Genomic DNA, 16007 nt, shown 5'->3' with positions numbered 1-16007 from the left:
TTCCAAATTATTTTTGGATCGGTGATATTTTTTTTTCTGTACAAAAGGGGGAGGGGCTGCTTAACACCTCAAGGATCCCCAAGGTTGGCTACGTTTATATATATATATATATATATATATATATATATATATATATATATATATATATATATATATATATATAAAGTAGTTATGTAAAGAGCTTTTAAATGGGGTTTCTCAACCCTAAAACGTCCTTCACGAGTTCACCAATTGGTGATTACACAAAAGCACACACGGACGCATACCTACACACGCAAGCAGACGATCGCACGTGTATAAATTCTATGTAGACACATATGAATAATGTTATAAATCACTGAAATAATATTGGAATAAATCCAATATATTAAATGGTTGGCACTGTGAAGGTTGAATTGACAAGTGACTTCAAATTACAATTAATTTCCTCGTCATCTCTCCTCCGCAAATTTATGAAATTATTGAAAAATGCACACCACAGACAACATGACCATTAGAAATTTTCTGCCCCGGTGATTTTCTGCTCAGCTTCCAACCTAAATTGTAAAATGAGTAACGTCAACATGATAACGCAGAAATGCAGATTGTATGTTAAGCGATTTTTGCACTGCTGTCTCCGGTACACACAGAAAATTATTTATCACTTAGTCACAGAATAGGTAGATATTTCAAATGTTTGAAGACAATATTCATGGAATACATAGTTACCCTTTGATCTGTAAACACTATTCTTTTAGAGCCTGGCAGACGACTGATCGGGTAAAGCCCGCGCTATTTTCTGATGCTTGCGCATGCCCACTTTGTTTTCTTTTTCAATAAACTTTGGTATCTTCAAACTCTCTTAGTATACACCTAAATATAACAACAAACTATCAAAATTTGTACTTAGAAAGGATTTAGTCTTAAAAAAGAATAGATATTACATATGAAGTAGTATTCAGTATTATTTAAAAACTTTGAAAACTACTTAATACGATCTGCTTATGTTTCATTTTCAGCATTGTAGCTGGTTTGTTTGGATTTAGGAGTCTATATTTGTATCCGACATTTGCGCCAAGGATACATTTGTAAACTGAGGACTTTGACATAGTAATTTTTACTTTGTACAATATAACGTTGCTATGAATATCAAAGGGATCATCATATGTTATTATACCAGTCTAAATAAGGAAAAATATATGGAGTAAATCATTAAGTGAAGAGTGTGAACTGAGAAATCGGTAGATAAATGAGCGACTCTGGCTGGTCTTTGACCTGAAGTATGAAGTGCAAGAAGGGCTGGCAAATTTGATTAATGCCATGCTGTAGTTCGCTGTCTAGTCAAAAGAATACAATAAGGTCATTGCCATGACTTCAATGGAATATGATGTGGATTCCATGGGCGGCCTGATGCCGGTGAGTAGGTGTTTGAGGTTAAGGAATATTGGGTGAGGTATGGGAGGTCTTGGTCTAGGCGAGAGTATGGCGCCTCCATCTTGTGGTCTGATGGCCGCAAGCCGACTCTTAGGCCATACAACATCTTCTGTAATCTAAGGAAGACTCAATTCATGCGATGTTAAACGTTAAAGGGACATTACAATGTGAATTATGGGTAAAGGTGAAATGAGGGTAAGATGGCAGATTACCTGGGTACTTTACAGAATTCCATAATTGGTTTACAGCACTTAATAATGATAGATAATAGATACAGATGTGTAATAAAGCTTCTTGGTTTACTTTGTAAGGAATTTATTCTCAGTTTTTCGTCCCAGATAGGTGTCAAGACTTTTGTTGTAATATTAAAGTTATCTGCCTAAATATTTATATGTTGATTAATGTTTACTTTCATATATTGGGCGTTATTTCCTTTTTATTTATCAGTTTAGTAATGATATGAAGGATTTGCTGGCATTATTTATTAATGATTGAATAGATATTTAGTGAATATAGCAAAGATCTCATATTTTCACTATTTTGATCTTGTTTAAATGTTGTTTATGAAATAAGGTTGTTACTTTTAGTTTTTATCAGGTAGAATTACTTTGACATGTATTTTGAAAATGTGCTTTTATGTATACTGTTTATGTAGAGGGTATTTTGTAGGTGTGCATAATGTTAAGTGCATGATTTTAAGCCTTTAGGTTGCAGAGATTCAGTTTTGTAATATGATCTTGATCATTGATAATTTATTTGTGATTTTATGTTTAGAAATATGGTAAATAGAAATTTGTTACTGTAGTTGTTTAATTCTTTCATATGTGAAATAGTATTGGAGAGATTATCACTTTAATGAGATGATAGTGACACTTATATGGCATCAGTTGTAGGCTACAATATAATTGAAAAGAATAATCCTTATTATGATCTTTAATGACTTTGTAAAATTATCTCCATGTAAGATATGTTTCTTTCCTTTCTAGAAGTATGAATTCAGTGATATGAATTTTTAATCTTCACACGGGGCTTTATGTGATATAGATATATACCGATATGCATTTTTTGTGATGCTAGACAATCCTGTTCCCCTTTTCTGGTTACCACATTACAGTAGTTTAGACTCACCTTTGCTTATATGTCCAGGCTAATTAAAAAACAAATTTCATGCCTTTTTTGATGTTTTATATACAGAATGTCTGATGTAGGGAAAGGGATTTTTATATCACATTGATAGATCTCATACTTTAAGTATGTAAATTGTTTTCTTTCGGTAAGATAAATTAAAAAGCAAGTCTAAAGAGGTTTTACCTGTGGGCATTAAGAGAGAAAAATATAGATAGTTAAGATTTAAATTACCCTTATTGAGGGGAAAGTAACACCATTATTGAAAATGTAGGTATTAAGAATATGCATCAAAATGATCGTCCAGTTCACTTAATAGCTATTAATGGAAAATTTATTGAAACTTTCATTTGGAATTTTTTTTTAACCATTCAGAAGTCCACGTGTTCAAAAACAATTCTCTTCAGACTAAGAATCGTGAATAATGATTAAGCCTCAGAATGGTTAGAAGTGACAAGCTGTGTGCTTCTGGGATCAGTTTTGGGACCAGTTCTCTTTCACATACATTTTAATGATGGTTTGCACTGTTTATTGAAAATTGAAAACAATTCCAAACAGGGAAATGTATCTACAACTGAAATTGTATGTTTGCTGGTTCAAACTGACATAGACAAACTAATGCACTGGGTTGATAGTTAGGAAATGGATTTTGATATAAAACTGACATAGACAAACTAATGCACTGGGTTGATAGTTAGGAAATTGATTTTGATATTGATGGGTGCAAAGTTTCACATATTGATATTAAAGATGAGAAGGCAAGCAACAGTATGAGTAGGTGAGGTACAAAAGTTAAATATGGAAAAATACTAGGTGTAATCATCGTTAGTGACTTAAAGGACAAGGAAGCAGTGCACAGAGGCAGTAAAAGGTTTATCAGAATTCTTAGTTTCATTAGCAAGGCTTTCAAATATGTCTAGGGAAATCATCCATATTTATTACAGTTTATTGATGCGTTCCAGTCTTGAATATTATGTTCAGCCTTGGTTACCCTACTTGAAAAAAGACATAGACAGAATGTAGAGAGGATAGCATTGAGATACCAGGTTGATTCCGAGACTGAGAAACAAATCCTACAAAAACCAACTAGACACCTTAAATTTAGCTTAGAAAAGAGAAGGTTAAGAGTTGATTTAATACAGCATTCAGGATTAGCAAACGCTTTAATGATCTCCATTTAAGCTGCTCCTTAAAGCTTTTTTTGTCTAGTTTCACTTGTAGGAATGGATATGAGCTTGAGGACAAGCATTTTACCTCAGACGAGGCGACATTTTATTTATTCAACAAGGTCGATATCATATGGAATGATTTGCGAGTTAGATTGGTTGAAAGCTGAACCATATATGCATTTGAGAATATACTTTATAAATATTGGCATGTGTTTCAAAACTCAGAAAGGGTAGTTGAATAACATCTTATTGGTTTTACTCTGATAGTAAAACCTCAGCAGTGGTGGCATTCGCTTGTGATGTAATGACAAGCAGATGGAGTCTGGTAACACCAGTGGTTCAGAAGGAGGCCAAGTGTATTGCAAAAGCATCTTATTGCATTATATACGAACAATGTTTCTTTAGCATTGTAAAATCTGTTATATGTATATGCCATTATTGATAAAAAATCAGATTTTCAAGATTTTTTTACATCATTTGGGTTTGATTTCACTTAGAAAAAACAAATAAAAATTTTGAAAATTTATTACAGTACAATACAAAACACAGAACAGTTTATTAAACTTTGCTATGTATGTAATGATGTAATACAAATATGCAAACAGCAGCTATTAAAAAAAAAGGACTAAAGTAACCAACATATTTATTTTAGCTTCTTTAATGTATATTATTTCATAGAAGGTAAACATTTACTCTGCACCTCACGTCATGTTGTATATAACTCGTAACGTAATGTGAAAATAGTTGTGTGGTAATTTGGCCGTTTCTGCTGTCCATTGTTAATCTTCGTTATTCTTGAAACATCTTCCAGATAGCAGGGATGTTTAGTGAGTATTTTAAGACCTTGGAAAGGCCGTTGATTATTGCAGCAAAGGGAAAAGATGTTTTGCTGTCATAGACATTTACTCAGCTAATGGTAATTGAAATTCTTTAATATATTTTTTTATGCAGTAAAAGGATTTAGGAAATTTATTGAGTGAAGAAAGGGTATTTTGATAGCTATTCCTTTCAACTACACAGCAAATTCTGGCTTTGACTGCACCACCTGGAAGTCGAGAACCAAACAGACAACAGAGTGGAGGATCAACAGGGTCTGCTAAAGAAGGCTTGGCTGCTCATCCATACTTTCGTCGCCCTGGTCGAGGTCATAACCATGATTCCTGTGATGCATGTGGTGAGGGAGGTGATCTAATATGCTGTGATGTCTGCCCTGCATCCTTCCATCTCATGTGCCAGTAAGTCTTTTTTGTCAGTATTTTTTTTTTTCCTTGCATATTCGCCATTTCCTGCATTAGCAAGGTAGTGTTAAGAACAGAGGACTGAGCCGTAGAGGGAACATCCCCCTGCACCTCATCTCACTTATATAAGTGAATTAGCTTATGTTCAACATAAGTATTTAAGAATATTCTTCTCTCAGCACAGAAATCTTCCAGAAACACATTATTTGTATTCACACTTGGTAATCTTCATCTTTCAACAATACATTCCACTTTTTTCTTCTCTATTTTAGAGTCATGCCCATCATAACATTTTTTTCTCAGCCTTCGAAATTCATTATACACGTATCTAATTCCCTTTAGAAATTTTTCATCTTAACCCACCAGTTTTGCACATGCACACCTGAAGACTTTTGCCTTCCTTAGTCTTGCAGACCATCCAAAGAATTTTAGAATGTACGATTTATACCTTGCAACGCCCTCCCAAACTCTTAGTTCCAGTAAAAGGGGCTACACCATCCTTAACATCCTCTATATATCCTTCTTGTAGTCCTAACTCTACAGCTTCTCCTGATCCTTCTCAAAGTTTGTCCTCTTGTTTCTTACCCTCCTGCCACTCTCCCTTAAGTAACAAATGTGTTCCTGCTGCTGCTAACATAACCACATTAGAGAAGGAAAAATTTGAAGCTACATCATAGAAATGTCAAGGTAGTAGTGTTTTTATGTACACTTGAGGCTTAACAGCATTCCTTTATCTTTCAGTGACCCACCTTTGGATGAGGAGGATATACCCATGGGAAGGTGGGCATGTCACCAATGCAGAGTTTCAGGGGTGAGTATTTTGTGTCTGACTGTAGTAGAATACAGTAATGTCATGGGAAGGTAGGTATGTCATCAATACAGAGTTTCAGGGGTGAGTATTTTGTGTCTGACTGTCGTAAAATACAGTAATGGAAACTTGCCACTCAAGAAGTTTTTTTCCATAGAGAGATGGTTCTTAACAAAAACATGCACAGCTGTGTTCTAACAGTTTACTCTGACCGCACTTGAGGCATACTTCCAAGGTGTGTTAATGATACTATTGGAATGGGTACACAATCATAAATCATATGACAATGGTTCAAGATTTCCTCCTTCCATGCCCTCCTATAACTTGCATTTATTTTTACCATTTTACTCCATACACCCTGTCCAAGGATATGGATGTTAGTACAGATATATTGCAAATATTTAGGTATTCATTAGACATAAGTGTGGCATAGTGCTATTATTTCATAATATAAAGAAACTTTTAAGGATCAAAATGTGATTGCAAATGCTTTTTTTTATTGCTGTTGAAATAATGGATGTGTCATTTTTGGAGTTAAAGTGTTCTGTTTTTATCTAATGTTAACTTTATCCAGACAACAATAAGGAGTGAGGACTTGCAGATTTCATTTCCCAGTTTTTCATTAACTTCTTTTGAAAGTGTTCTCATATTTCATACACAGGCATAGTGCTGATGGTGAATGACATTTTTATTCGTACATATTTGCCATTTCCCACGTTAGTGAGGTAGCGTTAAGAACAGAGTACTGAGCCTTAGAGGGAATATCCTTGCTTGGCCCCCTTCTCTGTTCCTTCTTTGGAAAATTGTACTAGATATGTTTATGCTAGTTCATACTGAGAATAAGTGTGGTGACCGGGTGAGGTTGTCTTATGTAGGGGGGATATTAGAGATGTATTTGCTCTGGAAACGAGATGTTTGAGGACAATATGTGGTGTGAGGTGGTTTGATCGAGTAAGTAATGAAAGGGTAAGAGAGATGTGTGGTAATAAAAAGAGTGTGGTTGAGAGAGCAGAAGAGGGTGTTTTGAAATGGTTTGGTCCCATGGAGAGAATTACTGAGGAAAGATTGACAAAGAGGATATATGTGTCAGAGGTGGAGGGAACAAGGAGAAGTGGGAGACCAAATTGGAGGTGGAAGGATGGAGTGAAAAAGATTTTGAGCAATCGGGGTGAAAGACGTGCAAGTAATAGAGAGAGTGAATTGGAGCAATGTGGTATACTGGGGTCGAAGTGCTGTCAATGGATTGAACCAGGGCATTTGAAGCGTCTGGGGTAAACCATGGAAAGTTTTGTGGGGCCTGGATGTGGAAAGGGAGCTGTGGTTTCGGTGCATTATACATGACAGCTAGAGACTTGAGTTTGAACGAATGTGGCCTTTGTTGTCTTTTCCTAGTGCTACCTCGCACCTTTGCGGGGAGAAGAGGTTGTCATTTCATGTGTGGTGAGGTGGCAACGGGAATGAGTGAAGGCAGCAAGTATGAATTATGTACATATGTATATATGTATATGTTTGTGTATGTATATATATGTATACATTGAAATGTATAGGTATGTATATGTGTGTGTGTGTGTGGACGTGTATGTATATGCATATGTATGTGGGTGGGTTGGGCCATTCTTTCGTCTGTTTCCTTGTGCTACCTCGCTAACACGCAAGACAGCGACAGTGTATAATAAACAAAGATAAATATTTGCTCTAGAAATATTTTGGCTCTTTACCCTTCATATTTTCTTCCACAAGTGTGGGGTCACTGGGAATGCTTTCCATGTAGGACTTTGTCCATCTTATGTAATCATGTTAAAATCATACTTGTTCACTTATGTCTTCATGTTTTTCATGATATTATTCTTCGGTTTCCTCACAAACTTATGCATGTTGCAAGTCTTCCTCTTTATTACTCAGGTCATTCAGTAATCTTTGTTTTTTCTGTGGGTTCACCATGTGCACATGACCTATGGGACAAAGCTATGCATTTATGATGTTGGTTGTATAGTTTGTGATGAAAGCAGAATTTTTTCCTTTGGCTTCCTGGCAGTGGAATGATCAGTTAGTGTGAGATTTTAACAGATGAGGGGAAAGTTAAAACAATAAGTAATTTAGGCTTATGTTTACTAATTGGACAGCTGATGTTAGTTACCATCTAAGGATTCTGAATTCTGATTGTACATTTTGGTTCTCGGGAATTCTACTTAATTTCAATCCCATTAAACGCTTCATTCACTTAAATTCTTTCCTTTTTCATACATTATTTTTATGGTATATTTTTGTTACTGCAAAATGCACTTTCTATATTATATTAAGTAGTATAGGACCCCACATGAAAAGGCCATAGAGTTGCCTACCTTGATTTCGCATACAGAGGCTGCAGTTCAGAATGCACAGGTGGCTTAATCACACTTACTAAATAATTAGAATAAGACAAAAGCAACATTTTTTGTGTAGGGAAAATAGCAAATATGACAAAAGTGAGATATCTTTTGTTTAGGGGTATTGAAAAATTTTTAGTGATCCAGGTGGAGGATAAAAGTCAGAAATAGGTACCATTAAACTCAGTTGCAATCTTTGCAAGGGCTCCAGTATTGAAATGGTTTCCATAAACTTTGTGGGACGCTTTTTTCTAGAGCAGCAGTGACAAAAGGTGACTTTTAGAAGATGCCAGGATTGCTTCTCTGTTACATTTATACACCATATGGCTTACTACATATGGATTTGTTTTACATGCATTTTTCAGGAAAATACATAGTGGAAAGCAGGAGAGGCCTGTAACTTTTCTTTTATGACATATTCTGTATTATATCCTCAATTACCAAATGATCCATCCTTTCATTTAGGTTCCCTAGTATTGTGATTCATTCCCTTGTACCAGAATTGCCAAAGCATTCAATCAGCTTCTCAAAATGCATTCTTTTCTTATTTACTCCTTTCATGTTCTGGGTTATAAGCTCTAGCAGTCATTCAACTCTTGTAGTCAACTTTCATTGTAAGTCACAACTAGAGCTCATTTCCTTGCACTCTTTAACCCACTCCCACAGTTATACTGATATGATATTGCCTTTCACCAGCCTGATGATGACAGAACATCAGTATCCAGTGGCAAGTCTAACAAAAGTGCCAAAGGCATCAAAAGGAAAGACAAAGAGGATGACAAGCCAACAACGTCTGTTACAGGAAGATCTGACACCAATGATAAGAGAGTTTGTGCAGGGGGGCGTGAATACGAAATCTCAGATTCCCCCCTGGCTACACTCATCAAGGCAGCAGCTGCAATCAATCCTAAGCAGTTCACTCTACCCTTTGAGATGACATTGCCTGTCTGCTTTCCTGGTGAACCTAAAAGTATGTTTAGATTTCATTTGATATATTTCTGTCCTCAGATTGATATGTTTGATTCAGTATTGTGAACTGTGAAGGAAAAGAATAAACTGATGAAAGCCAGATGGTCAGGTGGATGAATAGTTAGGCAGATATCTGCATACATATAGTTTGCTCATCGATACCAACTGTGGGCTTTCAGCACCCTTTTTGATAGTCCACTGGAACTTAATACTTAGGTGCATCACTAAAGGCTAAGAAGCAGCATTGGAGTTCACCAATTATGGAGACTCATGCTGGTGCCACCCTTTTGAGGGAGTTCCTTGAGGGAATGGATGTCAGAGTTATGAATAGATAGATGGCATCAAAGCATGATCTTCACATTTATCTGTTTGTTCACCCACAGGTTATAGCATGAAATAGAGATGGGAAATAAAATAGAATGTGCTTGATACAGCATTTAAGGTTAATCAGAGGGCTAGTAGGTGCATTGTTGGATCATACAGCAGTAAGATGCTGAATGAAGATGTGCTTAGAATAGTGATTAACTGGACATGCAAGTGAAATGGCAGTAAGGAAAAAGGTTGAGAACCCTGGAATTGAATTACAAGACAAAATTTCCAAAAGAGTTAAGTTTGCATTTCAAGGCTGAATGTTGGGAGCCATGTGATAAATGCTTTGATATATATAGCCACAAGTGTCGTGAAAGTATCATGTACAGACAGGAAGGAACAGAGGGAGCAGCATGGGAATGTTGATATAAGAAAGTAGTTAAAGTTTTGGGAGAGAAGTTAAATACCCAGTGAAAAATAGAGAATAGAAGTCAAAGACAAAACTTGTCAGACAAAAAAAATGATACATGATGAAAGGAAGGAGAATGAACGTTTTGGGAGGAGGATGAAGGAGAATTTGAGTTAAAGGTCAGCAACAAAAGAAAAGAGGATGTTGTAGGAGAGAAAAATACTGTGGGAGATAAAGTTTTATAGTATTGATGGGTGATAATCAAAGAAATGAGGGTATCATTTTTTAAGGAACTGAGGATTAGGATGGGTACTGTGAAATGGAGGACATTATAAAGGAGGAGGCAAGTGGTGTAATATGTGATATATTTTGGTGACATGGATGAATAGGACATGTTCAAAGACTTGAATGTTTTTTCAGAGTTTCTGCCGAGGATGTAGTGCATACCTTAGAATTAATGGTGTCTGTGAAGGTAGAGGAGGGAATGAATCAATTTGTGTGAAGAGTGAAAAAATTTTTAGTGTTTATGTCAGCTTGGTAGCACATGTTCACTTAAGCACTCTTGATATGATTTGAGGAACTTAGTGAATGAAGTAAGAGGCAATATGATCTTGATTAACCTCATGTGAATAGAAATGGATTTAAAGAAAGTAGATATAGATAGACAACAGCTCATGATATGTATGGAAAATTATTTGGTGGTTTTGAACAGGTACAAAAAGCAGTTTTGATACCATGTGTATATTGCATAAAGAAAAAAAATGTCTTTTTTGTTAGTATTTCTTCCTCAAAAGAGAGGAAAATTTACTAATTTCAGACAAGTTGTACTTTATCAGATTTCCCTCCTACCAGTGTTGGTTTATCATGTAGCAGTATATGCAAAATTATGTGACAGTTGTTTGTGTTGGTTTTTGCAGTTGCTGTCAAGAGCAATGGAACAAGGAAAGGAGCCCAGAAGAAGAAGGCTCATGAACTTGATAATGGATTAGTTCCTTTGCCTGCCAAACTTTGTTTTCAGTGCAACAAGTAAGCCAAGTCATGTATCATGTATCAAAAACTTTTACTTTTTTAATACCTTTTTGTGTGTTTTACCTCTGTTGTCATTAGTAAAATATCATATAACCCTAGGTGAAACAATTGCTCTTTGCTGATGAAATGGTTCTAGCCACAGATTCAAATGAAAAACTGCAGAAGCTGATTTCTGAGTTTAAGAGAGAGTGTGAAAATTGAAAGTTGATAGTATATGTTAATAAAAGTAAGGTTGTTGAGTTTAGCAGTGGAAAGAGATAGGTTTACATGTGAGTTTGATTGGAGATAACTTGTTGTTTTAGATACATTGGAGTAGATATGGCAACAGAGGGAATCATGGGAGCCAAAGTAAGTCATAGGGTGGATCAGGGTGATATGATCTTGGGTGCATTAAGCATAAAAGAAGAGAGGCCATTGTGTGTGAGGGCAAAGATGGGTATATTTGATGGTGTAGTAGTCCCAGCAGTGTTGTATAGATGTGAGGTATGGACTTCAAATCTTAAAGTATGGAAGAGGGTGGATATGTTGGAAATGAAATGCTGCATGAGGAGGGTTGATTAGATAGGAAATGATTGGGAAAGATATAGGTGTGGTGGTAAGAATGGTATCTATGAAAGAGCCAGCAAGAGTTTGCTGAGATGCTTTGGGCATATGAGAAAGATGAGGAAGAACAGGCTGACAAAGAGGGTATACATGGAAGTGTAAGGAATGAGGAGAAGGTGGAAGGATTGGGGCTTAAACATGCTGGGATGTGTGTGTGTACACATTAGGTAGAGTTGATTGGAGCGATGTATTATAGAGGGGATGACATGCTGTCATTGGGCCGAACCAGGGTAAAAGAAGGATTCAGGAGAAACTATGGAAAGGTCTTTGTGTCTTGGCTTTGGATAGAGTGTATTTTATATGACATATAGAGAGTGGATGTTCCTGGTGCCATCTCACCACAATGGAAATGGCAAAAAGTATAAAAAGATAATCCTTCCTATACCTAATTTTACTTTTTGTGCCTTAGTGATGTAATGTAAGGAACAAATGGAAATGATCTCATTTGCAAACATCCAATCTGTATCTGTTATCTACTTCCTTTTGCTTTTACTGATTCAGAATTTCCCAGCTTTTCATTAAACTTTTTTTGGAAGGTAAGCTTTCTTTAATTTTTCAACTTTCCTACTTTCCTTTATGCCTTTTTATTCATTCATTAGAATGATTTTGTGTGTAGAGGTTGAGATGTGAATGGAGACATTAACTTCACATATCAAATTAACTTGATATGTAAAGTAAAAAGTAAGAAGTGTTTCTTTTAGCATGGAGGACTATGTCTTTTTTTAGTTTGCTAGATGTAGGTTGAGGATGATAGGAGTGAAACTGAGGTGCTGTATATTTACAAACCACCCTTTATAACTGGAAATGGAGTTGGAGATGGTAGATAGAAAGTTACATTTTCTTCAGTCTTTAACATGATCTTATTATCTGCACCATCTGGTTTAATTAAGGTAACATTTTCAATGTTATAGAGTACTTGGAATTTGTATCCCAGGAGAATGAAGCTTTAGTCAATGTGTTTACCAAGGATATTCTGTGACTTCAAAAAGTATGCCAGAATTGCCCATGTTTCATACACTTGAGGTGCCATGGAGGAGTTATATTTGTGGAAAGTTCTACTGTTGAATTAGACAAGAAATATTCTTTCATCCATCAGAGCAGGTTTTATTTGTCAGACTTTGTTCTCAAGTATTCTCAGTTAATGATATTTCCTCTTTCTGTATGGTATGCTGATAGAGGCTGCAATATAGTAATGTCCTTGTTGCCACAAAATCGAACAGAAGCATTCTTAATCTTTCATGGACACCATGTATTGATCATACTGCAATGTATTGATCACCTTGTCATGATTTGTGATGCTGCATTATTTATGGGTGTATGGATTGACATGGAAACTAGTAATATTCACTACTACATGTAGAACTTGTTTTATATGAATTGATATCTAATAGATTTTCATATTGTTTCTTTTGTGCAGGAGTTGCCGAATTGGTCCTTTAATACCATGTGATTACTGCCAGTTGTTCTTCCATCTTGACTGTTTAGACCCCCCACTCACCACCCCACCCATGGGAAAATGGATGTGTCCAAATCATCCTGAAAACTTTTTGGTAAGGGGACTTTGATGTGAGGAACATGCCAAATTTATATGTTTATATCACCTGTACCTGCATTACAAGCAGGCTTGCATATTAAGAGTATTGCTGCCCCAACACCATTATTTACTGAGTTCATATATGCCTTAAAGTATCACATATAAGACCCAACAGCAGCATTAGAAGCATTTGCTGAAGAATTCTTAGTGCTGGTATAGGTATCATAGAGGAAAATCAGTTAATGCATGCATTAGAATTTTTAAAAGAATGAAAGTTAGCGAAGTCGAAGAGACTGAAAAAGAGTAAGGAAATCATTAAAAGGAGAGAAATGGAAAAGTGCATAAACTGATCACTGTATAGGGTTTTTGATTGTGGCAAACCAATCAAGTATCTACAGTGTAAGTGCAGTAACACATTATTTGATTGGTAGAGGGTTTGTGACAATGGTAAAGCTCTGAAAGTGTAGTAAAAAGGAAGAATGGAAATGTTACAGTTTGAATATACAAAGTATATTCTTTGTCATATAGTTTAGATGAAAATATGGTATCAGACTTTTGAAAAATGTGAATTGATGGAGCTTTGAGAATAAGTTACATTAGTTTGGTGTGGTATGTTAGAAGTGATGAAGCATCCCATACTCATACAGCCTAGAATGGCCCATCAACTGCAAATACTTTAAGTTGTATGCTTCATAAAAAATGGATTTAAATTTCCAGGATGGATAGAATATGAAGATTGGATGTTGTGGAGAATAATTTGCTAGGCTATGATTATAAGAATTATGAGATGCTTATCTGCTTTTAACCTAGATGTGAAGGGAGAGGATATGCAAAGATTATCTTCAATTGTTTTTTCATGTGAAGTAAGTGTGACTAGATGCAAAGAAAAAAGAACAATGGTTTAGGGCAGGAATTGAGTAAAGGACTATGATGTGAACTGATCATTATTTCAAGAGGATTAGGAGCCAACATTTCATTTCAGGCAAGTAATTATCTTTCATCCACACCAGCAATGTACCTATAAGCCTAATCTTTGCCAGAAGATAGATTATCTCCACCAAAATTTATAGGCTTCGTTTCTCTCTGTCTAGCTTTCATCTGCTGTGATTCATCACAGCAAATGCTGTTCCTGTAGTGTGCTTATTTGAAACTGAATTGTCACTACTCAGTGGACTCATCTTTAGGGGACAGTTGTTGGTTGTTCACTTTCAAGACCCACATTCCATGTTGAACACACTTGTCACAATACAGAAAGAGGTCTTTCTTTATCAGAACTATGTTTCCTATATTAGTGGAAATTGTTTGTACTTTCTTGCCCAAGACTTTGTTTGTTTTTCATAGTCTTTGATTTTGACTATTTTTTACTCAACTAGGATTCTACACTGCTAACATCTCAGAGTCTCAGTCAGAGGGTGAAATTATGGGACAAATTCAACGTGCCAGTTGATCAAGACTCCATAAGACTTAAATTCCTTCAGCGGTGTCACAGAAAAAACCCTCCTTTCCGGTACAAAGTTAAACGTGCCCTCAGGTCAAGAATACGAGTAAGTATAACTTTGAATTATTGTGTCTCTGTTTATACATACATGAACCTGATCAATCTATCTCACATCATGTATTATCACTCGACGTTTCATTTCCAAAGTATTTTTCTACTCTATATTTTACTCATCCCTCATATGATCACCCGACCTCATAATACACATTATTCGCAAGCATTTCATTTTCAGCATGTTCACCTTCTTCTGTCCCTTTGCATTCAGGGCCCAAGACACATCTATACAACACTGTGGATGTTACGTATATCTAGTTCTTTGAGATATTTCATATTTTTTGAGTGAATTATTTTTTTTGTGCAGAGTAAACACAAAAGTTTGAATTTTTTTAGTATGTTTTAAGGGTTAACTTGCATAAAGAAAATTTATGTTTTGAAGATAGTGATTTGATATGTTTTTTCTTCAGGTGCCACTAGCTGTCAAAGAGCAATACTCAGAACCACCAGATTTGCTTCTGCGTCACAGTCCCCCGCAACATCTCCTTCCTTCTGTTACTGACCATGACACAGAGGCTTCCAGTGCTACTACTGTACCTACCACTGCTGTCAGTAGGGTGGCTACCATCCCAGTGACATCATGTGGCACAAATGTAACTGTAACAAACTGGTTGCATCAACAGAATTGGCGAGGAGTAGAAGTGAAAGAAGAACCAGTTATAAATTCAGATATACATCAGGATGGGACAGAAGGAGTAGAAAAGGAATCTAAAGTTGAAGAAAAAAGAAGTGAAACAGAAAGAAGAAAGGCGACAAAAGAAGAAATGGATGAGGTGAATCAAGGGCATTATTTTTATCATATTTTAGATTGTTTAACGGTGAAATTTAAGGTAAAATGTGAAAGTTAAAGAGACAATGATAGGTAAGATGTAAAGAAATAACAGATTATAATTCTGTTTCATGAGAGAACTTAAAGATATTAGTGATGTGTGGGAAGCTGGAAGATTTGTGTGCAGCAGATAAAGTGACATGAGAATTTGGAGAATGATATAAAAAGCATTGTTAAGTGAGGTGATGCAAAATGTCTTTGGCGAGAGGAATTAAGCATATTGGTTAATGATACCACAAGTGAGTTAGTGAAGAGATTAGAAGGGAATGCAAAGGGGAATACAACAAAGAAAAAAATTAGAAAGTGATAAGCAATGAAAAGTGAATGAGGTGAAACAGAGGTAGAGTATACAGTTTCATAAAGATGGTAGTAAGTTTTGGGCTTTGATCATTTAAAAGGAGGAAATGAGACGAAGTAATTGTAAAAGATTTAAATGGTTGTGCTATACATAGTAGAATTGATAATGGAGGAAGTATTTTTATATATATTAAGCCATAATGGAAAGTTCAGAAATGAAAAATTTGATTGAACAGGTGTCGTAAGGCTTGTTTGGGTAAAGCTGTTACATCTCTTATTGTATGTTATTGAAATATGGTCTTTAGTAGTGGGTTTCATTTTATAGTGCAATTACCTGGGTAAGATTATCTGAGAAGT

General features: G+C 35.7%; 1 protein-coding gene across 1 annotated transcript in view; it reads left to right on the top strand.

The window, feature by feature from the left end:
- Positions 1–1031: 1031 nt before the first annotated feature.
- LOC139757799 (PHD finger protein 12) overlaps positions 1032–16007 on the top strand; it is a 29028-nt gene continuing 14052 nt past the window's right edge. The window contains exons 1-8 of the mRNA XM_071678620.1: positions 1032–1395; positions 4728–4942; positions 5687–5756; positions 8816–9089; positions 10724–10832; positions 12856–12988; positions 14346–14516; positions 14935–15297. Coding sequence (XP_071534721.1) covers positions 1348–1395; positions 4728–4942; positions 5687–5756; positions 8816–9089; positions 10724–10832; positions 12856–12988; positions 14346–14516; positions 14935–15297 — 1383 coding nt within the window. The 5' untranslated portion in view covers positions 1032–1347. The remainder of the gene's footprint in view (positions 1396–4727; positions 4943–5686; positions 5757–8815; positions 9090–10723; positions 10833–12855; positions 12989–14345; positions 14517–14934; positions 15298–16007) is intronic.

The sequence above is a fragment of the Panulirus ornatus genome, chromosome 28, assembly GCF_036320965.1.
Source record: "Panulirus ornatus isolate Po-2019 chromosome 28, ASM3632096v1, whole genome shotgun sequence".
In the NCBI taxonomy this organism is placed as follows: Eukaryota; Metazoa; Arthropoda; class Malacostraca; order Decapoda; family Palinuridae; genus Panulirus; species Panulirus ornatus.
Note: the sequence above shows the minus strand (reverse complement) of the source record. Positions and strands in the feature narration are given on the sequence as shown.